Source organism: Lissotriton helveticus, chromosome 9 (genome assembly GCF_964261635.1).
Source record: "Lissotriton helveticus chromosome 9, aLisHel1.1, whole genome shotgun sequence".
Taxonomy (NCBI): domain Eukaryota; kingdom Metazoa; phylum Chordata; class Amphibia; order Caudata; family Salamandridae; genus Lissotriton; species Lissotriton helveticus.
The window spans coordinates 504,576,851-504,602,054 of NC_136070.1; the positions used below are offsets into that span (position 1 = coordinate 504,576,851).

General features: G+C 43.6%; 1 protein-coding gene across 1 annotated transcript in view; it reads left to right on the forward strand.

The window, feature by feature from the left end:
- Nucleotides 1–25,204, forward strand: part of C9H14orf39 (chromosome 9 C14orf39 homolog) — a 1,496,166-nt gene that overhangs the window by 1,163,118 nt on the left and 307,844 nt on the right. The window contains exons 13-14 of the mRNA XM_078660343.1: nucleotides 2,734–2,819; nucleotides 2,919–2,977. Coding sequence (XP_078516469.1) covers nucleotides 2,734–2,819; nucleotides 2,919–2,977 — 145 coding nt within the window. The remainder of the gene's footprint in view (nucleotides 1–2,733; nucleotides 2,820–2,918; nucleotides 2,978–25,204) is intronic.

A 25,204-nucleotide genomic window follows, 5' to 3' on the forward strand; every position in this document is an offset into this window, starting at 1 on the left:
CAGTGATTGCTTAAGAAGTTGTTTATTGTGTACCACTGGGACGTCACTACAAATCATAGGACCTTACAATGCAAGAAGACCCATGGTAGGGAAGTAGTTGAAAGAACATTTGTTGGAGTTCTGTGTTTTCAATAGTAGCCTGTCAATTGTGTGCTTGAAGTTCTGAGCAATTTTGCCAGTACATAGGTATGCTCTGCTGAGATTAGTGATGACAGGGGCAAGAACTAAGAGACATAAGTTGACTGGCTTTGCTTTGCATATATTTGTAGGTGGCAATGCTTTTTTGATGAACAGGGGAATCTAGGTGACTTCAACTCCTTGAACTAGATTGAAGGTTTTTAGGGGAAACTACCAGGATTAAGAAAGTGTATTGAGTAGGCTAGATGCATGAGAGAAAGAGCTATGTTGTCTCCTCTGGTAGTGATGCAATTGTAGAAGAAGGCATTTAGGTTGTAGCATAGTTTAAGAGAAGCTCTTGTGATGAATTGTCTGCATAATGATGCATGTTTGACGAATTTTTTTTCTGTGATGCAAGCTAGTTTTATATATTCTATAGTTGAACGGACAGAAATGATCTGTTACATTATGAAATTATCAAATACATTATCTTACAGCACAATCGCTGGTTTAGACTTGCTAGCATGTAGATACTTCAGATTAGTCCCATGAAAGGAACCTCTGAGCATGGAATTTTTAGTGCTTCAGCACTCTTCTGAAAAAAATTATTATGATCAAATGTATGGGTAGCGTATTAAATAGACAGCCTACTAAAACAGTAGTGATTGTTATGTAGTATGCAAATTTGCCTTTATTTTTTGTTTACTTTTTGTGTGTGATGTGGCTGAAGCAGATGTCATATTGACTTAGTGAGTGACAAACTTAATAAATGCTCATGACAACTGAATGACTGTCCTCACAATGGCACCCAGCATCCACACCTCAATATTTCACCTTTTGGATTAAATCAGTCACCTCAAGTAACTAAAACCCTGATGTACCTGAATTGTTTTATTGTACAGCACTTACGTTTTTAATAATATATTAATCTAAAGAATATTGCAGGAGCTGCCGAAGCACACTTATATGTATGTTATACGATAAGGTCATAGCTGTGCACAGCAGTTTATCAAGGCTTCAGTGGATGACAGATCTTGCACGTGAATTATCCAATTTAACGTTTTGTCCTCAAACTAGAATGGTCCTATTCAATGATGAGGACAAATTGGGTTTATTGGTTGCCTAAGATTCTCCACAAGTAGTATGCTAATGTTTCAGTTAGTTGTCACTGAAGCAGACTTTTTCTTTTTTAATCAAAACATAGCAGTAATCACACATTCAGTTGTTGTGTCAAGATGCTCTTACTACCTTCGTTGGGGAAGGGGGGTCACTGATCTACTGCCTCCTTTAGTCTTTTTGCTGTTTGCTTGTCATAATATATTCCAGAAACACAGACGTATAGCTATAGCCTGGATTAAAGGCTCTACATCCACTAACGAATACTTTGTAATTAAATAAGTAACAATGTGTTAGAAAAAGACACCTTTCAAGATTCGTCCCAAAAATATTTGGTCACTCTGCATAAGTTATACAGGTCAAAAGTGGTAAGTGCATCACAGGATCATGATTCCTTACAAAGTGATCATGAGATATGTTTTCTTCTATGGTCATTAATTACCCAGTGTCTTTAATGTGCTATGTCTAGCAGAATATAGTTAGTAAGGGCCTGATTATGACTTTGGCGGTCTTAGGACTGCCATCGAAATAACATCGGAACAGTTGGCGGTCCGCCCGCCGTATTACAATGTTAGCAGTTTGCTGAACGAAAGACCACAGGAGCACTGCCATACCACCAGCCAGTAGTCGACGGCCTCAACATTAGTAGGGGAAAAGCTGCTGTCAAATGGCAGTACAGAGAACTTCACCGCCGTTGGAATTACAAGTTGGCTTTCCCACGAGCCGACCGTTGCGGGAAGACTACCTGTGTTGGGCTGGTAGAATCGAAAGAAATGGAGTGCATACTCACCCTTTTCCTTTTCTTCCCTTCAGTCTCCCACGTGGATCCCTTCCTCAAGGCAGCCCCTTCACAGCAGCATCTTGACCCCAAAGAAAACAACCCTGTTGGCACCGAAATTCAGGTAAATCCGGGCACATATGGTCCGGTCTCCTGAAATGGGAATGTACTGGTAGTTGGTTTTTTTTCACCACATGCATATATGTACATTCAAAACTTGTGCAGTCAAAATATACTCACATGCATAGACGCATATAATAAAATATCCCCTGCCATCAGAAGCGCCGCCTCTGGGCCAGTGGTAACATCGTAATACGGCAGGCAGGAGACTGCCGCTGCAGAAGTCTTCTTGGGACCGCCACCGCAGTGGTACGGCTGTAAGACCACTGAACTCGTAATCGGGCCCTAAGTTTTGCTTCTGCTTTGTTACTTTAATTGTAAATCATTTACTTTTTTCATGTTTAACTGATGAGTGCATATCTAATTATATATTTTTCTTTAAGTAAATATAGTGCTGCTTAACTTGAGGGGAGGTTTAATGTTAGTAACTTATACGAAAACGTACTTGAGATTTAAACTTTGAATGAGCATACATTTTGTAAAGCAAATTTTAAACATTACCTGTTCAAACATTTATGACAGAAAATGCAGTGGTCAATGTTTGTAAATAAATATTGCTGAAACAGTAGCTTTGAACTCTTGAATTGTTTGATTTATTTCAGAAACGTCCTGACACCGCAGAGAACAAGCGCCCAGAGCATGCACAAGTCCCTACAATAGCACATTTGCAATCTCACATGCAATTTAGGTAATAAATTATATTACTAGAAAGTATATGTGTGTGTGGTTGCTAGCTGACCTTTTGAAATGTCAGATTCAAGCTATAGCTATCATTTTCTTTTTGTAGACTGTCCATGCCTCAAAAGCAAACAAACAAGTGGGTCGATCATCGAACATCTGAAACAAGTACGTATTTAAAGTGATTGTTATTTATTATTCACAGTCATTTTATAGCACTATTTTCCAATTTATCCTGGAGGAAAAATTCATTTAAAATGAGAGTTCAAGTCACAAAAAAGAGTGATGCTATAATAGATTTGACTATGACCATCACAAATGCAGCCTTCTTTCATTTAGCAGGAACTGCAGTACTTAGGGGACAGGGCTGGTTAAAGTCCACTGATTTCCGAGCCAAGGTACAATCCAAGATCTTGGACATACTGTTTGACAGAGATACCATTTGGAAAAAATGTTGATGTCATGCAGTCAGTGAAGCCTGACATGTACACTGCTCTGTCACAAGCGCTCTCCTTTGATCCTGCCATTGGGTGACACTACTTGAAGACCTTTTGTCAGCTTGCTTCCACCATAAACTCTAGTTTAGAACCTGTGCTACTCCTCAATGTTCATTCAAAGACTTTCTAGATCCTTTTGGTAATAAGATCTACACCAGATTCCATTTAATGTTTAATTTATCAATTCCATTCCATTTCCAAGCTTTATTTCGGTCATTATAGCCCATAAAAGCAGAGAATAAATACATACATCACTGGATTTGAGCAATAAAAACATTAATAAACATTACAAAAAATGACCAGAATACAAATGAGTTAATAACATTTCATAACAGTTAAAAAGTAATTAAAATTTGAAAAGAGGTTAAAACAATGAATTTATGAATTGATAGTATTAAAACAGTAGAAAATACGAAGAGGACATTTAACATATGCGAGGGGAATTAAAAAACTTACGGCTCCTATGCCACATAGAATTGAGGAAACGGGGCACAGCAACTTACATCAACTTATATATCATGCTAATGTGAGCGTAAGAGCTGGAGAGAAGCTTTTTAGTAAATGGTATCCTTGGATCTGTCTTCCTGTTTCCAGTATGCCTGTGTGTTCCCTTGCATGAATTCCTGCCATGTCCTGAAACACAATCCAATCAGTTTCACTCTAGAGATTTGTTTTTTGTAATAACGAAAGCAGGTCCGTGGTTATTATTAAGGTAATCGTTAAGTTTATTACAACAGCCCCACACCAGATGCGGTGCGTAGGTAGAGCAACGATAATAACACTGACAGTTGGGAGTTGGGGAGGTGGAATGTTGGGGGACCAATGGGAAGAGAGGGGTGAACAATGGGCACTCTCGCGCAGGAGAGCAGGGATGTCACCGTCTCGAGCTGGAGGCCAGAGAGGGTGAAGTAATGCAATACAACATATCTTCCTCTCTTGAGTGTTTACCAAATAACTAGCAAACTGTAATGTACATTGGAAAGTGGATGTTACTCTAAACAGTTTCAATCACAAACAAAATCTTCGTAGCGTTTGGGTTTATGTATGGTTCTCCCTAGCCTTCCCATGACTCTGTGGGGAACAGAAACACTTTCAGAGTCAGAGTGAGGATCATTACCAGTCCTACCAAACCTACCACTGAGACTATGATCGTCGGACTTGACTTTAGAGTCAGAGTGTGAGTCTCCGCTGCAACTCCGATAGGAAGTCGGGGCACGAGGACTGACTTCAACAGACTGGTCAGAAGAGTGACAATCAGCGGAGTCAGTGGTGGGTGGAACATCGTGTGTAACTACATTTCTAGACATGGAACTATGCTCTAAACCTGTCCCATCAAAATCAACCCACAAGTCTCTGCAGTAAGAGTTATGTTGAAGTTGGTTATGTTCATTGGCTTCATGATGACATCTGGCCAGTCTACTCATGTGCCACACTTTCCCATCACTAAGTCTGGCAGCATTGCTATAAAGTTTGTTGATGCGAAAAGGAGCTGAGAATCTACTTTCTCCTTTTCTTACTTTTTTTTCCAAGCGAACTTTGAACAGGTCTCCCACTTTGAATGCATGTTCTTTGGCACCATGTTTGGAGTCGTACCATGTCTTGTAGTATTTCTGCGCTTTGATAATGTTGTTTCTGATGACTTCTGGTGACCATTCCAGTTGTTTTGAAGCTGGCATCCAACCTAGGTCAAGACTCAGGGGTTGTCTGCTTCTCATGAGAACGAAAGGCGAGTACAGGTGCTGGCACAAGGGGAGATTCTGAAGGCCCAGATGAGTTTGAATACTTCTTCTTCCCAGTTGAGGTTGGCATTTCTTGACAATTGTATGTGCCCCTTTAAGACACGATTGAAGCATTCAGTGAGGCCATTGCCTTCAGTATGTTAAACTGAGGTGGTGTGATGGGTAATGCAATTTCTTTCGAAGAAAGAGGTAAACATGTTAGAAGAAAATTGGGGACCATTGTCGGTGAGGATAAACTTGGGTAGACCCTCACTCATGAACAGCTTGTCTAAGAAAGAAATGACTGTTGAGCTGTTAATTTCCGAGACAATTTCAATCTCTGGCCACTTAGAGAAGTGGTCTATGACAACTAAGATATATTTAATCTCACCGTCGTGTCCTTCAATGGGTCCAGCGATGTCTAAGCCTAATTTCTCCTATGCCATCATGGGGAGTTTGAGAGGGAAGAGGGGAACCTTAGATGTTTTAAGAGATTTATCCGAATCAGAGCATTCCACACAATTTCATATTTTGATTTCAATTTGCTTGTCAATACCAGGCCACCAATAAGTGGCCCTCACCCTTTGCTTAGTCTTTGTAATCCCAAGATGACCAATGTGGCAAAGTTTCAGAATTTTGTCTTGAGTGTGATGGGGGCTATGGCTTTGCCGATTCTATACAACACACCATTTTCACAACTGAGTTTGTTTCTCATTTCCCAGCAAGCCTTTGCGTGTTCAGGAAGAATGCGTTTCTCAGGCCAAGAAGTGTTGACAAATCGGCATATATTTTGGAGAACAGAGTCACGAGCCAGGTGTTGTTCCCATACTTCCGCAGAGATACCATCAAGATCAGCGTTGAATAGCAGTGCCACTTTTTCATCATCGACTTGGGTATCCATATCATCGTGTGAAAGAGTTAGTCGGCTCAGGAAATCCGCCACATTATTTTTGATTCCAGGCCAATATTCAGCTGTGTAGTTGAAATCCAACAATTTGATAGACATTTTGCTTAACCTTGGTGAAGTATTTTGCAAACCAGAGGCAGAAAGGATTTTGATTAAGGGTTTGTGGTCCGTGCGTAGATGTACGTTATATCCCCAAATGTAAGCTCTGAAGTAATTGAGCGCCCAAGAGCAAGCTAACATTTCGCGTTCAATTACTGAGTATTTCTCCTCAGCAGGGGTGAGTGATCTCGAGGCAAAAGCTACAACCCATTCATTGTTCAAAGTGTCTTTTTGTGCTAGCACCGCACCAAGACCCCTGTTGCTGGCATCAGTGGTGACAAAGATTTCAGCTTTAGGGTCAAATCCTTTAAGAAAGGGTGCATTGCCGATTTCTTTCTTTATTGTATCAAAGGTGTTCTGACAATCCGTGGACCACTCAAATTTTGTTTTGTTCTTTAGTAATTATCTTAGATTGTACATTTTTTCAGAGAAATTTCGAATGAACTTCGAGTAATATTCAGTTAGACCGAGGAAGGCTCTGACATCTTCTTTACTGGAAGGACAATGAGCGTTTAGAATGGCATCGATTAAGCCCTGTTTGGGTTTGACACCTTCATGACTGATTGTGTGCCCAAGATATACTACCTTGTTCTGTGACAATTTAGATTTATTTAACTCAACAGTTAAACCATGCATTTTCAATTTGTTAAAAACCTGCCTAAGGCGTGCGTCATGTTCCAATTGGTTGCTACCCATGACCAGGATGTCGTCTTGGAAAAACCTGATACCGTCAACACCTTCAAAGATGGAAGTCATGACTCTTTGAAAGAGGGCGGCGGCCGAAGCTAAACCAAACGGTACTCTGGTAAAACGGAAACAACCAAATGGGGTGATGAAAGTGGTGTATTTCTTGCTGTCTGCATGAAGGGGTATTTGGTGATATGCAGACTTTAAGACAATAATAGAGAATACAAGCATATCATTGGTAGCATTAAACATTTCACAAATGCGTGGAAGCGGGTACTGATTCCAAAATTGTGAAAACTGCTGTATTTAAACGAGTCACAAGATGGCGCTAGCCCATGCGTTCCAGTGACGTGGAACATGCAGGGACATGCGCAGAATGACGAAGCTGACAGGAGCTTGAAGGCGCGAAAAAACTGACAGGAAATGTTACTGCGCACTTCAAAGAAAGCCGCACGCCGCTCCAGGAATCGAAACACACGCGAAAACACAGTGTGCTAAGGCGTCTCACACACCTCCGTGAAGCAGCTAACCACCGCTGAAAAGCACACACCCGGTACCTTGTTTCACGATGCCAGGGTAATCTTCATGGAGAGATCGTCACCTTCAGAGCTTGAGTCGAGTCTGAACACAATGTGCCTTGGCGCCGAACAACAGCTGACCTCCAGGGAGATGCAGTGCGAGTTACACACAAATGCCTTGATCCCCGATGTGTCACGGCAGGAAACACAACAAGGAAGGATGTCACACGATGATTCAGTCTGCTTGTCGGAACTCAGGACAAATGTGCAAAATAAAGCACACGTTCCGCTCAGCTCGCAGATGTTCACCTTCATACAGCAAAAGGATATGATGCCAAGAACAGTGCCTTCAAGAATTAGTAGAGGTGGATTAAGTTAATCTGCGGTGAGGGGCTGAACTTACGCTCGTCGCCACTTGTAATAACGAAAGCAGGTCCGTGGTTATTATTAAGGTAATCGTTAAGTTTATTACAACAGCCCCACACCAGATGCGGTGCGTAGGTAGAGCAACGATAATAACACTGACAGTTGGGAGTTGGGGAGGGATGGATGGAGAGGTGGAATGTTGGGGGACCAATGGGAAGAGAGGGGGGAACAATGGGCATTCTCGCGCAGGAGAGCAGGGATGTCACCATCTCGCGCTGGAGGCACGAGAGGGTGAAGTAATGCAATACAACATTTTTCCCACTGGTTGTTTCCTGGAACTTCAGTGCACTCCCTCAGGCAGAGGGGCTTTTACTGCTGTAATCTGCACTGTGCCGCAGCTAGCTCGCACCTGTTCTGAATCCCAGTCACCCTGTGTGGCTGTGAGCTGGGAAGAGGGATTGAAACCTGGCTTCTGCAATCAGAATTTGCACTGTAACTGATGTTCTAGTAGCTCCTGTTAATTATTCAGTTGCCTGCACTGCGGAATCCATGAAACCTGAGTTCTGATTCCTGTTAGTGCTGCTTGACGTGTCCTTCTTTTCTGTGGATACCCTGTGAAGTATTGTGCCTTATGTGTTTTTCTTACTTCGCAGTCTTACCTTTCTTTCTGTCTATCCTTTCTGCCCTGATATCCTGATGTGTGTGTTTTCCCTGTTGGTAATCTGAACACGTATTGGCTAAGTTAGCAGCGTTTCTCTTTGCTTCCTTGTTCTGATTTACTGTTCTGTCCTTGTTCTGAATTCCTGTGTTGTTCCTTGTACCAGCAGGGCCCTCTTGATACAGGGCCTGTTTGGTACATCCTCATGGTCCTTGTTCTGAATCCTAGTTACTGTTTCCATACATCAGAAGTGCATTACTTGTACCAGTGCCTGTTGAGTACAACCTGCTCCTGGTCACTATATTTCTGTTTTATTTTTATTTCTGAAGCCAGGTTCATAATTCTTTGTCCTGGTTCTTACTCTGTCTCCTTGTTGTGTTGTCTGGCCTGTATTCTGGTTTTCTGTTCAGTTTCAAATGCCGCTCTCTGTCTGTTGCAGTCCATAAGCGGTTTTGGTGTCCATTCCTATCAGGTAAGGGAAAGACTTCTGTTGCTGCACTCATGTCACTTGAAGTCTTACCTGTCTAGTCTTGTTACCAGATGCAGTCATCCTTGCACTGAGTACCACAGTCTCTATAGCAGCAGACCCCCCATCTATGACTTCACAGTAGTACTCTTGTTAAGAGCAATCTACTGGTGTCAATCCAAGGAGTGTTCCCTAAGCTACTAAGAGACTTCTTGTCATATACAAGTGCATCCCTTACTTTGGTCAAACCTCGTTTTTGTCTGTCTCCTGTCCTCTACAGCACTGTAAACCACATTTATACTTTGAGTAACCTAGTATTTACCTTGCCCTCTAGAATAACCACAGTTCCTTGGCAGTGGGATCCTAGCAAGAATATGGGGCATCCTTTTTATTACATTCCAATAACAGGGGCTCTGCTTTACAGTACCCAGTACATTGGACCCAAAGAAAGTACGTTGATATTTGCAAGAAATGCATTTCCTCCATTTTTTATCTGTTCCCTGAATGTTAATTACACCCTTGAATCAAAGTTTTGGGTTGGTAGGATGGTAACTGTCAAGGACTGGACACAGAAAAAATCTGTTGAGTATCCTTTAAAATTGCATGAGGAAAGGCAGACTCCTCCCAGTAGCCACTGTGCCACCCTACACAGAATGGTATATGTGATGGGTGTCCAGTGTCTTATTTAGAGAGTAATATTTAGGAGTATATACTTGCAAACCTTTGGCACTCTTGTAAATCTTGACTGAAGATGAAGGTAGCACTGGAGAAATTAGCAAGGCACCAAACTCTTCCTATCATCAAGAAGTAGAAATAAGCCAGACTATAGCCAAGAGATAATTCCACGAGGAAAACTATCCAACCTACATGAAGCAAAAATGAGGGTGTAAAATAGAAGTAAAGGGTGAAGACCAAGGGGAGAAATCAGAGAATGAAATGCACTGCAATCCAACTTTCTCTTGTAAGAGGTATTTTATGTAAGTAAAGAGATTCTGCAACATCTTGGAATTGGAAATTCTAACCGTTTCTAATGGACAGACCACCATCTTGGAAAGGCCAATTTATAAGATTTGAGTCTGTCCATTTCCAGTGCTCATGGAATACATTCAAATAGGAAGAGGGCCGGCAGACAGCAGGTCGCAGAAAACATCTGTGGTTTATTTTGAAAAAAGTAAACTTTATGATCGTAATGTAAGGTGTTAAAGCCTAAAGGGATTATGCCTTCTACATAGCATTACATATTCAAATGAATACATGAATATATGAACTAGAAGCACACTATCAAATCACACAAAGAAATGTAATGCTCAATAATGAAAATAAATGCATCTGTTATTTCAAATTAACAGCTTTTATAGCCTAAGCAAATGAATAAGTGCACAATAATGGGTGGCTCCCAAAAGCATGTACATCAAAATACATGACACTATATACCTGTAATCTTCTAGAGCCATGAAAAGGAAGGCCGTCTTTGTCAAGGAGCAAAGGCACGGAAGGGTGATTCCAGATGTAACTTGCCAATGTGACAGGGCAAGGTAAATACTAGGTTACTAGATCTTCGTGACCACAAGGTTCCACTGATATAGTCTCTTCTACAATGTTCTGGTATCTTCTACCTTGCAAGTGACATAGTTGATGGAAAGATACCACACATCTACCTTTTTTCACTAAAGATATTTTTCTCAGATTTCCACTACATCAAATGTGTACTCTTGTAGATTAATGTCCCATCTTTTAAATCTAATAAAAATTGCCACCATTCCTTTAATTGCCTTCTTAAGTGGCGTGTGATCTGTTTTAAACTTGAGCATGATCTCCTAAATAAAGTTCTTGAATGTGTTTAGTGCCCTGTACATTGCCAATGCTTCTTCTTTTTTGTATCTAGAATAGTTTACCTCAGATTTCCTACGTGCTCTTGAGGCAAATGCAATGGTTTTCTCACCTTTTCCACTTTCTTGTAGAAGTACAGGCCCTGACCATTTTGAACTGGCATCTGTTGTAAAGATCAGCAGTGGCCTGTCAGTACGGGCTGGGGAGCCACACCCCCTACCCTTTTCCAGGTAATAAGAGTATCCGTCAGCCTCAACAAAGTTCAGCCTGACCGATACTCTTCTTGTTCGGGGCAGGCAGCCAGCAGCTAGACATACGCTAAAGTTGCGGGGTCCTGGCTGCCTGAGCTGAACTTTTGCCAGGCTGAGGTGGGTATGACCTCCTCAGTCTGGAAAAAGTTCCTCAAGGCCCTCCCCCTTGTGACAAGGGGAGCTTCTCCCATTGCCTTGAACCTGGGTGCTCCATTTTTAAGCCCTGAAGTGCCCAGGGCCGAGTGTCAATCAGTGACACCTCGTTACAGAATGAGGTGGGGTCAGCAGTCTCACTGACCCCATCTCAGTCTGTGATGAGTGACTGGCTGCAGCCTTCACTCATTGGCAAACTTCAGAGATCCCAACCCTAGTTAGTGTTGTGAGTGGGTGTGTGGGTGTGTGTGCTTGTGTTCATGCATGGGTGTGAGTGATGTGTATGTGTGCATGTGGGCCCCTCCCTGGTAAAATTACCACCCGCCACTGGTAAAGACAATTTTTATTCCTGGAACAAACGTGTTCAAGTCTGGTGCAGTGATCAGAGCATTCTTAACATCTTTAGGTTCTCTCCTTCAATGCCCATCCCACTCAAAGATTATCCTATTTTTCAACAGTTTACGCATATGGTATATTTAACTAGCAAAATTGCTGATTAATTTACTATAAAATTCTATAATTCCAAAAAAGGATCTCAACTCGTCTTTGATTTTGGGTGCCACTAATTTCATTAAGGTGTTAACCAGATCTGCTTTGGATAGTACCCCTTTTAGAAGTACATTTAGGCCCAAGATAGTTTATTTCAGGCCATACTCTTTGAATCGGCCCAAAACTTGTCTAAGGGCCTGATTAAGAACTTGCCGGTACTCCTGATGCCCCTCCGTGGCTGTGATTTAAAGAACTCAGTTGAGTAGACCTGCCCGGCATATTTAGATGAGTGCAGGCTCCATCGCCATTAGCTTGGCGGTATTCCAATGAGCTGATTTAGATGTCCCTGTTGTGCTGGCAGGGGGATTCCTAATGGAGTGAGTGCCTGGTGGAGTAGAGGCTGGTAAGTGTAACTTATTTTCAAGTCAATACACATATATGTTGTGTTTGCCTCAAAAATGTGTATGGGGAAATGTGCCATGTCCGTTTTTGTTATATATTTCATGCAACACAAACAACATGCACACACTATTGAATGCACACCCTCAACCACCAAAACCACAATCTTTTTTTTAAGTATCAATACAGGTGTGTTTAGTTTATCTTGATAAGTAGGAAAACTAACACTACTGCATTACACATAAGAAAACATTGACTGCAAGAGCAATGCCAAAAATACATGAGGCTACAGCAATTGTCAACATATGATTCGTAGTAAGACAATTGTAAAAGTTGCTTACCTTAGATCCGGTGACAAGAGAGTCATTTGGCGGAGTTGTGGAGTCGTAGCAGCAAATAAGGGACCTGGACGATGGGGTTCAAGATAGAAACGGAAGTGGAAAACAGTTAAAAAGGTATGTTCTCATCTCATTCCCTTCCATTCCGCCAACTCAAAGTCACAGTTGCCTTGACGGAAAGCCACATAATGATTAGCATGACAGTCATCTTGGTTGGACTCCTGCTGACAGCCGCTTCTGCCTATGGCGCCATTGACATGGGTGAGAATTCCTGGCAGAGTCGGTGGGACTCTGGTGGTCTTTCGTCCATGGACCCACCAACATCTAAATAGAGCAGGGGGCCTGCCAAGTAGGCATGCGGTGAATCCATAAAAAAGTGATGGCGAGACTATTACCGACAAGATCTAAACCAGGCCCTAAGTGTTTCATTATGTTGTGCCTGAGAGTTCCCAAATATCAGCACATCATCCTGATAACAGAACACCTCCGGGATTCCAGACAGTATATTCGACATGGCTCTCTGAAAGACTGACACTGCTGTTATTAGTCCGAATGGCATGCATCTAAATTTGTATACCCCCATGAGTGTGTTGAAAGCAGTTATCTTATGAGGGGTGGGTGTAGATGGTTCTGGTAATAGGTGGATGTTAGATCTTATGTGGAGAAGACTTTTGCTCCAGCTACAGTTGCGATAATCTTTCTTATGTTTAGCAAAGGGCATCTTATCAACAACTACCTCTTTGTTGAGGGCCCTAAGTTCAACACACAATCTGCTTGTCTTGCCACTACCATTGGTGCTAACCATTCAGTTGCTTCCACTGGTTCTATTACATAGAGTTTGCACAATTTTCCAACTCAAGACTCACGAGAAGACTACATACTTTTGCTCACACTAGAGCTGTTTTTTCTTTCATTTTTATCTTGTGGACATATTGTTTGAGACAACCTAATGTTTCTGTGAGCACATCAGAATATTCTTGCGCAAAATCAGATCCCACCTCTACATCCTTGTTAGCATTACGGATCAGTATCCGAGTTTCAGCATTGGGATCCAATTTAACTCCTGTGTCTTTTTGAGCTAGCCATCCTAAAATGTTATCTCCTTTACATAGAACATAAACCTAGCATACTTGATCTTTCCTACAAAATATCCTATTATCTTTATTAGCTGACAATCATACCCTCATGCGTGTATATCCATTTTTTGTAGCTTCATGTATTTCCTCCTCTGAAATTATTTGTAGTCTAGAGCATGCATCAAACATGACCTCAACAAGGTTTTCTACTTTCACCACATCTTTGGGGTTGCTAGCCTCTCCATCAGTCATCAGCAGTACAACTTCTTTGCACACCTAAGGCACACCTTGTTTCTCAGGTTTCCCGCTACCAGAGCTACTGCTACAGCATGCAATGAAATATCTTGTCTTCTCACACTTCTTAAATACAGCTTTCATTGCTGGGCATTGCTTATTCTTCGCCATGTGGCTAACTCTCCCATGTCTGTAGCATTGCTCCTTGAATGCATGATCACTCTTGTCTTTTGTCATAGGAGTACACTTCATTTTTGTACCTCATTTTTCTCATACCAATCTAGTTCTGCATTTCCCTTACTATTGGTGTCTTGATTCATTTATTTTACACATCTCATCATGTGCTCTACTTGTATTGCCACAATCAACGCATGCCCCTAAGAGAGGATCATTTTTTTAGTCAAAGTTCCTCCCTTATCCTTTCGATTTTATAATTGAACAAAAATTGGTACCTAGTGCATTCGTCATTTGTTGCTTCAAACTTACATTAGGCAGTCAATTTACGCAAACAGACACAAATTCCTCTACTGTTTCTTCTTCCTTTTGTAAGCGCTTCCCAAAATGATAATGATTGTCCTGATATTAAGAAGGAAATTATTATCTCACTTATTTATGCTTTTTTCCCCCTGGACTCATTAGCACTCAGATCAGGTAGGTGCTCTAGGATATCTTGTCCCTCTGTTCCTAAACAATGTTATAGTACTGCTATCTTCCTTCCTAGACCCAATTGGGCCCACAAACTATGGAATAATTGTGAAAGACTTTTTTCCACTTGTTTCACTTCAATTGTGGTTCCCCAGGGGACTTTAAAAATAATGGGGAAGAGTAACATTCTGCATACTCACTTCGTCTTTCTAATATCACATAAAATATCTCCCACCCCACTTTCTCTACCCCCTCTACCCTCACAACCAAACAGGGGCTTAGGTGTCTCAGTATATGGCAAAGCAAAATTTATTCACACACTGTGTTTCTGTTTTCTTTTTATTACTGCCACCATTAGTGTGGTTACCTCAACTGCCTCAAGGTGGTGTTGGCTCTGTTTAGACAGGAAAATGCTCTGAAGCCCAGAGTCAGAGTCAAGGTGACCTTGCAGGCTGAGTTCAAAATCCAGCAAACTCCGGGCAGTAGGTGGCATACCACAGAAAGACTTCCCAAGACTCCTCGCAGATGCTCCTCCCTCCACACTTACGCAGAACCCCACTGGAACAAGGATGCCACTTGCACCTTGAAGTTCTTAGTTGCCTAAATTTTCCTCATTTTTCTGCAGGCGATTTAACTGTGGTGAATTTCCATGCCAAGCGCATGCCCCTCATGCTCACAAAAATTCATAGCTGCTTGTGTGTGGCATCAGTTCTCTAGCTCAGCGTGCATCTCTCATGCTCACAACAGTTTATTGCTGTGTGTACAGGCATCAAACATACTGCCTTCAGTTCATAGCTGCTTAGGTCTGGCTGTCTAAAAGGAGGAGATTACTCATGTACAGTGTGCACCCACCACAGAAAACCGCATGCCCTTCACACTGACATCAGAAGCAGAAAGCGGCGTCGGATAGTCATCTTTCTTTCTAATTGTTTACTCACTCAGCAAAAGTTGAAATCACCACATCTCTCTGGCACACAGTTTCTTTCCCAAGTCAATACCTCTAATATCAGCCCTAAAACTATGCTGACAACAGCCCTAAAACACGCAATCCTGAGCCCTAAAACCAGCCCCAGCCCTAAAAACTACCCGACCCCACGCCCTGAGAGCAAAAACCCGGCCTCCAGCTCTGAAAACTTCCCTATCCCCAGCCCTGAGCCCTAAGACAAGCCTTCCCATCCTAAAACACCCCAGCCCCCCCGCCCTCAGCCCTAAAACCAGCCCTCAGCCCTAAAATCTGCCCCTACCACCCACCTTGAGCCCTAAAACCCGGTACCGGGCTCTAAAAACTAGCCCAGCCCTGTCCGTAAAACTATTCACCAAGCTGCGTCCCGATCCTTCCCGTTCCTCACAATCTCTTCCGGGCAGGAAGTCTCTCCAAGTCTCCATCACCTCCCACCCCGCCCATTTGCTGTGAGTCTGGAGCGAATACTGCCTTTACTGCACATATGCCTTTACAACGAGAATCATTGTAAAGGGATGCATGAAAAAGAAATGAGCAGGTAAAGAAATAAGTGTGGTAAATGCAAGCGTGTTAACACTTGTGTTGTAACAGCACGCATGGTTCAGATTATGTGGGTGATGCCATTTCCCATGTTGAAGTATACCTGAACATATCCTGTCTGTATTGCCAGTGTCCAGTGCAAGATAATAGGGCTGCGTAATAAGCAGACTAGAGAGTGAAGAGAAGCATCAGTTTTATTCTTACACTTCAGCTACAGAATACCAACTGCCTATTTAGGAGCGCGCTGGCTCCTCACTCTGCATTCTAGAACTTTGTGACCACAAAGTTCCACTGTTCTAGTCTCTTCTACGATGTTCTGGTATCTTCTACTGTACAAGTGACATGAGTGATGGGCAGATACCACACATATGTAGAAACGGGTTGTTTCTAGGGATGCATGGAACTCGCAGAATTTCACTCCACGGAATTACATAAAAATTCCACGGAATAGCAGAACTACGCTGATCTAAGTAGAGACACCCTGTTCTACAAAGCCATTGCCTATTTTGCTCTTCCATGCCATCAGATCACGTTGAGGGTTGTTATACCAAGGTCTAGATCAGTATCATGCCAACAAGCTGCCCACAATCCATGAACTGTGAGATTAGCTGCAATCCTGATCTTAATGAATTAAATAGTTTATTGTACAGGTCAGTGGTTCCCAAACTGTTCGCCACAGCAGCCTGGTGCTCCAGCAAAACTAGCCAGGGGCGCTGTGAACAAATGCACACAAAGCACACAGTTTGGGAACCACTGGTTTGTTGTTTATGCCTAGCATGCTTTTGCATTTCTGGTGGCTATCTCCTCGCTCGGCTGAGCTTGTTTACAGAACCGCTTGCTTTTAGTTTTTTTAATGATGCTGCTACTTTGCTTAGGAGTTCTGCAATTTTAAAATTGAAATTCAATCACCCGCACGCATCTTCCTGTCCCAGCTTCTGTTGGTTGTCACGCCCACTCGACAGCCAATCAGTGTGAAGGAGGGCGGAGCTAAGACTGCCACCGGCTACTTCTAGCCAGTCGCAGCGCGGGAGCAGGATTCTGGTGGCTATCTCCTCTCTCGGCTGAGCCTGTTTACAGAACCGCCTGCTTTTTGTTTTTTTAATGACGCTGCTACTTTGCTTAGGAATTATGCACTTTTAAAATTGAAATTCACTCACCCGCACGCATCTTCCTGGCCCAGCTGCTGTTGGTTGTCACACCCACTCGACAGCCAATCAGCGCAAAGGGAGGCTGAGGTAAGGCTGCCACCGGCTACTTCAAGCCGGTCGCAGTGCGGGAGCGGATTCTGGTGGCTATCTCCTCGCTCGGCTGAGCTTGTTTACAGACCGCTTGCTTTTTGTTTTTTTAATGACGCTGCTACTTTGCCTAGGAATTCTGCACTTTTAAAATTGCAATTCACTCACCCGCACGCATCTTCCTGGCCCAGCTGCTGTTGGTTGTCACGCCCACTCGACAGCCAATCAGCGTGAAGGGGGAGGAGCTAAGGCTGCCACCGGCTACTTCAAGCTGGTCGCAGCGCGGGAACGGAATTCTGGTGGCTATCTGCTCGCTCGGCTGAGCTTGTTTACAGAACTGCTTGCTTTTTGTTTTTTTTAATGACGCTGCTACTTTGCTTAGGAATTCTGCACTTTTAAAATTAAAATTCACTCACCCGCATGCATCTTTCTGGCCCAACTGCTGTTGGTTGGCACACCCACTCGACAGCCAATCAGAGTGAGGGGGTTGGAGCTAAGGCTGCCACCGGCTACTTCATGCCAGTTGCAGCGTGGGATCGCAGCGGACGCGCGCAGCGCGCCAAAGGTAAGCCTGTCTGTGCCCGTCCGCGCCCTTCCGGGAACTGGGGCCCGCCACCATGCTCAAAAAAATTTTGCTACACTAGTAGTGAGCTGATGGCACTTCACGTAGCCTCTACTAAGCTTAATTCCCTTACTTACTCTAGCATGGTGGAACAAGGGATCCTGGCCCCTAGAACCTCTTTCCCTGAATTCAATGGTGCCCAGACCTGAGCCTCAACTCGGCAATGCCCACAGGGAACAGGAGTTCTCTGTTATATATCTGAATACCCGTTCGCTGGTCAGACATCACATGGACATCTTTCTACTGCTAAAAGTTGAATAGCCTGATCTCCTTCTGCTTACTGAGACCTGGTTATCCCAGGAATCATCTCCCGATATTCTTGCAGCATTACCCTCTGACTATCACATTACTCAGGCTAAACGCCCCCAGGGGAAAGCTGGCGGAAGGGTAGCGATCATTACGCCACATGATTGTAATTACACGGTTCTAACCCCGCTTGACTTACCCTTGGTGGATAACCTGGTGATCCAATTTGAATTTAAATCAGATATTGCCCCTTTAGTTTGTATTCTTCTCTACAGACCTTCTCAAAGGATGCCTCTCTTTCCCCACACCTTTGGTGAACAGATAGGTCACTTGGTAACGGATTATGGGAAGGTGCTGCTGTTTGGTGACTTTAACTACTGGGTGGATGACATTCTTGGCGGTCCACAATCAGCAGAACTGACCGAGCTCCTTTCTGGACTGAATCTAACTCAACAGGTATCCACAGCCACGCATATAAAGCGACACATTCCTGATCAGGTCTGGACTCTTAATCTTTCTACGTCTCCCTTTTTAGTTGTACCTTATACCTGGTCCGACCATTACATCATCACATTTAATATTGATATTAATCTCATGAACAGCCATCCTAGCTTGGTTGGGCGCACTCGCATGAATTGCAATAAGATTGAGAAACCTTCATTCCTTGCTTCCCTTGCCAGTTCAATCCCCTCATGCAACTCCTCAATCAGCTTGGCTGATACTCAGTCGACCAGTTGGTTACTGACCGCCAGTGACAGGTTTGCTCCTCTTAGGAAGGCTCACACTCCTTGCCGCCATGATGCCCAGAAATGGTTTTCTAAAGAGCTGAAACATCAAAAACTTGCCTTAAGGCAATTGGAAAGAAAGTGGCGCAGTAACTATACACCTGAAGAGAAACAAACCTACTTAGATTTTTTTAAAGCTTATAAAAAGTCTATCTTAAAGGCTAAAGCGGCGCACTTCTCATCCAAAATTTTGTCAGCAACTAAGCGCTCAAAGGAGATCTTTCACATTGTGAATGCGCTCTCTAACCCTAACAGAGTTTTGTGTAAACCTCCCCCCTCACAAACCTTCTGCAATGCACTGAATCTCTTTTTTATTGATAAAATTCACAAAATCAAATCTAGTATTCCGGTTTGTCAAACCCTGGACCTTAGTCCTCATCCCACTCCTAACCATAGCACTTTCTCACACTTTCCTGCTATATGTGAGCACACTTTTAGAAATATTCTTTCTAAAGTTAAATCTGGGTCTCCCACCGATTAGTGCCCCCCCCTGTATTCTGAAGGAAATCTTCACTACGCTTCCTAGTCCTGCTCTCAACCTTATAAATGAGTCTCTGTCTCAGGGTACTGTTCCGGCAACCTTCAAAGAGGCAATCGTTATCCCCTCTTAAAGAAGGTGGGATCTGATCCACTCACTTAGACTAATTACGTCCCATTTCCCTTCTTGATATCTAGCAAAGATGTTGGAAGCCTATGTCACAGGCTGTCTCACAGACTTCTTGGAGGAATCCTAATTCCTTGATCCCCATCAAGCGGGTTTCCGCCAGGCACATTCCACTGAGGCAGTAATCCTCACAGTCCTCGATACTTTGCGCAGTGAAGTTGATACGGGCTTCCCACAGGCCCTTGTTTTGCTCGACCTTTCCGCCGCCTTTGACACGGTCGACCATTCCCACCTGGTCGGCCATGTGAGGGAGGCGGGAATCTCTGGCCTCGCCTTAAGTTGGATTAGCTCCTTTCTGGAAAACCGCTCTCTACCGGTTTGCACTACCCAGTTTACTGCTCCTAGTGTTAAAATCTCATGTGGAGTCCCTCAAGGCTCCTCTCTCTCTCCCCTGCTGTTCAATCTTTACCTCCTCCCTCTTGTCCGAGTTTTGAAGGAACACAAATTCTGCACTTTCAATTATGCAGACGATTTCCAACTCATTTTTTCCATCAGTGACTCCCTTGAATCGGTTCATGCGGGGAACATCCTTTACAACGCAACTTTTACAACGCACTACCATTACGACGCAACTTTTACAACGCAAGTTATTACAACTTATTGCGCTGGGGGCGCTCTAGGATAGGGAATAGTTTAATTACTATCCAACACCTTCCCTACTATCCACGGGGACTGGAGTTGGAATAGTAAATTAAACTATTCACTATCCAGCGCCCCCCAACGCAAGTCGTTGTAACGACTTGCGTTGTAAAACCTGCATCGTAGTGGCATGCGTTGTAAAAGCATGCATTGAAACGTCATACATCCGGTTCATGCTGTTCAATCCACCATGCTGTTCATCAGTGAATGGATGAACAAGAATCATCTAAAACTTAATCCGGACAAGACGGAGCTGGTTTTAACTGGTGGCATTGATAGGAGCCCATGGGGACCCCACTTTTGGCCTAGGGAGTTGGGTCAGCCCCCTGTCCCTTCTAGCTCGGCCAAAAGCCTTGGAGTGGTTATTAACCAGGACCTCACTCTGAAGTCTCGGAACAACTCGGTGATCTCCACCTGCTTTTTTCAACTCCGTAAAATAAAAAAGATTTGTAGATTCCTCACTCTCGATGCCCGTATTCAGGTGATCATCGCCATGGTTATGTCCCATGTTGACTATGCCAACTCCATATACTTTGGCATCCCTCTCTATCTTTCCAAACAATTACAAATATTAAAAAATCAGGCTGTTCACCTGATTGTTCATCTTGCCAGGTGTCAGCATATCACCCCTCTTTTGAAGAACCTACGCTGGCTTCCGGTTGTCCAGCGGTGTGCTTTCAAGTTTGGATGCCTTATTTTTAAGGCACTCCACGGTAAGAGCCTGTGTTAACAACATGCTAATTAAATATGTTCCAACGCGGAATCTTCGCTCTGCCCACAAAAATCTACTACTCACCCCTCACTTCAAATTAAAGCGCACTGGTGGAGCCAGGTTTTCAATCCTATGCCCCACTATTTGGAATTTTCTTCCTTCTGAAATCTGTTCCTGCACTATTCTTCTTGGCTTTAGAAGTCGTTTAAAGACTTGGCTCTTTCGACAGGCTTTCTGAAACTTTCTCTAGAGCTTGGATTTCTACCAGATTAGAGCCATGAAACCTCTCCGGTGTACATGCGCTCAATAAATCCCATTTTAACTTAACATAACATGCTCCTCATGGAGTCATTCCTCTAGGTTCGTGCTCCTATGAGTCCTGCCTGCCACCAATCAGCCCGAACCAATATGTCCAACGAAGAGAGGCTGCAACAGCCAAAACGGGGGAGCCGGGCCGGCGTAAACTGATGGTGAGTGTTCAGGGATGAGTGTTAAGGAAGATCCTGAGGGGATAACATCGGACTTCCTGCCCATTTTTTTATTACAAATTCTTAAATTTACGTAATTATAGACAACCAGTGCATCCTACTGCTTGTGAGCTGTACTGCATCCCCCCCACTCAACCCTCATTCTGGAGCTGCCAGGAAGGGATCTTCTGTAAAGAAGCAGGCTCGGTGAGATGCCCACCTGAAGTATTCTGTTGTGTTAAAAGAACTAGCCCAATAAAGTAGTTGTAATCTACAGCGATAAAAAGGAATGAGGTTTGAGCATGAAGCAGATAGTTTTCAGAATTAGTGGAGATTAAGTAGTCCGGAAACATCAAATCTCCCTCCTCCAATGCAACTGGCAGACTATTCAGAGAAGTGATTATCTGTCATCCCTCTCATCCTTGAAGATACTACATCTGAGATGATTTGGTGTATACTACCCAGTGTGAGCCATGGCATTTGTCGCCGCTAAAAACAACACTTTGTTTGGTTGTGGAGTTGCTGTATATACTTCTATCCATGCTTTAAGCAAGCAACATGGGATCTAGGTTGGGAGTTAGTTTGCTGCTGATTTTGATTACATGTATTCTTGTTTGAATTTCCTGGAGAAATAAATGTGTTTCACATAGTATAACAAAATGTTCCAACCTGAAAAACCCTGTGAGCAGCAGGTGAGTAACTGTAGCTTTCTGTTTTGGCCGCTCAACCGGCTGAGCGATCCTCAAGATTTGTCTACTGCTAGTTAATTTGCATAATGTCCAAAGTCTCCCCCCCAAAAAAAAAAAAAAAACTCGTTGCTAGCTTCCAACACTCTGCACTGTAACCTAAAAATCCTCCTCAATGACACTCTTTTTCTACCCCGGACCGAAGTTCTGTAATGTTTGCAACCTTAAACTTCAAATGAATAAAGAATACAGAATTACAAAGACTCATGTACATTATTTTACCAGATTACATTTTTTCGAAGAGTATGCAATAGTTTTAAACTTAATTCCGTAGATATGTTGCAAAACTCCATTTCTTTTTCTGGCAAATTTTAACGGTATTGGACTAGTTTCAGTGGAAATCTGTGTTCTGCATCGCTTTTTAAAGTGATGCTGAACAGTGCATTTTTGTGCATATGTGTGGGCACATGCGCCAAGAATTATATCTTTGTTCTTTTATGAACATTGCAAACTCAAGTATTTGTAAAATACAGTATGTCTCTCATAAGCACGTGTGTGCTTTTTATTTATTTATTTCCGGGCAAACATATGCAACATGCTGAAATAAAAGCAATCTAAACATATATTCGGCCCAGCAGTCAAGGAACCCCAGTTGTTACACTGAAGTGCACTGGTTATCAGACAGCTACGTACATGTGATCAGGCAAACTGTGGCCACTCACATTGCAAGATGTCAAATGGAAAGTGTGGGTTGAACCATGACCCTTTGTTATATGCTATGGTGGGCAGGAGCAAACTGGGAACAACACTTGAACAGACCAATAGATGAACAGGGCTGATGCAAAGCCCTTGTCTTGTGTGTATAATTCGTTCATGGGCTTCATCCCAATTATTTTCAGGAAGAAAAATGAAAGTACTCTAGAGGCCGGGTTTACATCCTCCACCGGCCCCCCAAAAAAATAAGATTAACGGGAGCTACGACCAGCCTCCAATAGGTCATGGGAGCCGTGGGGCGAAAAAGTTTGGAAACCACTGGTATAGAGGCTTAAAGCCATTACAGTCCAAAACTAAATGCATCGAAAAATGCGGGCAGCATAGAATATGTACAAACGGACCATAAAAGTTGAATCTTTCAAAAAGTCACCAGATGACTGCTTCTAGTAGTACATACCTGGACTGGGACACAGTGGTCCTAAAATTACAGAATTGAAATCACTTTAATCACCGGGTTCATTTTATATTATTCATTAGTTACTTTGCTAATTTAGTAAGGTAGCAGACATTTCCATTAATGTAATGAATTTGGTTACCAGCGACTGTTACTCACCTTTCAAACAAAAAATAAAGGCCCGGTGGCAAATTCGGGCAATAAATTGATTAACCAAAAATCAAAGCCACCTCCTACTTTACAACGGCAGGGCAGACTCATAATTTGTCTGCAAACCACATTCCTTTTTATAAATAAATAGTTTACAGCATTTTACAGTCGACAATACCAGTGACTCAGTAGAACCAAGTCACAAGAAAACAGTAAAACAAAGTTAAAAGTGAAGAAAAGGCGGCAGGATAGAAACACCCTGACCCCGTAGGCCTGCTCAGGGGGTCCCAAAATATTATTATTTTTTAAAGCATCAGAATGCGCACTGGGTGCACGAATCTGGATGGAAAGTTTTTAAATAAATGAAGCGGGCACCCCCACTTCATTTAAATGAGCCCCCAAGTGAGCCACTTCCTCTGGGCTATGTAAATTAGGTGCGGGAGGGCCCACAGCCCTCCGCACCACCACCACCTCGGGGCTTTGAAAATAGAAGGAGGGGCAGCACTACCTCCCTCCTGGAGCACTTGAAGGCCCTGGGGACCGCCACCCTCAGGGCCGGCTTCTGCAATGTCCTGGGGTGTCCTCCCCAGGACATTGCTATTTGCGATGACAGGGCGGGAGCATGGCTTCCACCCTGTGATAGCAAACCCTGGTTTGCTTTGTTGAAGTCAGAGGACGAAAACCTCCTCTTGCTTCAATAAAGAAAAGGAGAATTGCTTTTGGGCAAGGGAAGCTGCAAGTTACCAGCTCCCATTGCCCAAAAGCAATGCCAGCTCCTGCAGGAGGCGGGGAGCCGGTGGGACCGTGGGGGCATTAGGGCTACCCCCATGGTCCCCAACAGAGAAGCCATGCCCTGGGGGCTGGGGTCCTCGGGCCAGAAGTGGTCTGGGAGAGAGGCCACACGGCCTCCCTCCCCTTTAAAAAAAATGTAGATGTGGGCATGCCTTGGGGGATGGGGTCCCCGAGGCGAATGTAGATTAATGAAAGTGAACGTTTTTCTTTTTCAAAACAATTTTGGTCAGCGACCCTAACTCGGCTTTCAGCGCCGCCCCCTAGTGTGAACATGAAGGGTGCGCGGCTCTCAGCACGGCCGCCTAGTGTGAACACGCTGGGTGGGCGGCTCTCTAGTGTGAACACAAGGGGTGTGCGGCTCTCAGCGCGGCCCCCTTGTGTGAATACGAAGAGTGCACAGCTCAGCGCGGCACTCGAGTAGGTGTTTAAAACACCGAGGGGCATATTCTCTGGGACACATAGCCGAGTTAACAGCACTTTATCGCAGCCAAAATGTTGATACATTTAACACACCATTCACAAACTGGTGCGAACAGCCCATATCACCAGTTTACCAGCAAAGGTAGCCTCAACAAACATTGTCACGGATGACTCAGGCAAATATCGCTAATGAGATGCAGAGCAGGCATTCCTGTGCAAGAAGCAGCGAACACACCACTTTGCAACATTCTCAACGACCAGCAAGATCGACAAAGAGAACACTAAACAGGCTATAAGGTGCGTTAGCACCAGGAAGTTTACACCTGCTTTGACCTTGTGTAAAGTCGGACTACAACTTGCAATATGAAAGGAAGCCCAGTCCACAGCTACACCTGAATGACAACATTTGCCATGGAGCCTACGATCATGCAGCTCGGATACCTAAGAGTGCCCCGACACTCCCACCACCACCCTCTTGTCCGCCATCCCCCCAGACCACCCCTACAAACAAATGTGACATCAACCTTCCGAAATCTGGAACGTAACAAATCGGCTGATGTCACACAATTATCACAATGAAGAAGCATGTGAGGTTGGACAAATGAGAATCACAGTCATCTATGGATTTACATATAAAACATTTTATTAACACAAAACTACAAAATAAAAGTAGGTACAGCCATGGCGTGTCATCCTTCTTCCATCTGTGAATCACAGCCTGAAAGACAAAAAGCAAGATAAGATTGTGCGTCATGCGCCCATCAAAGGAGAGAGTGAGAGAGAGGAAGAGAAAGAGTGAGAGAGGGAGGAGGAGAGAGAGAAAGAGGAACAGAGACAGAAAGGGAGAAAGAGAGAGAGAGGAAGAGAGAGAAAGAGTGTGAGAGAGAGAAAGGAAGAGATGGAGAGGGAGAGTGAGTGCCGACACTGTGGACAAAACCCTCACAGCTCACCTTTCTGCCACTGGTGTGTTTCCAACC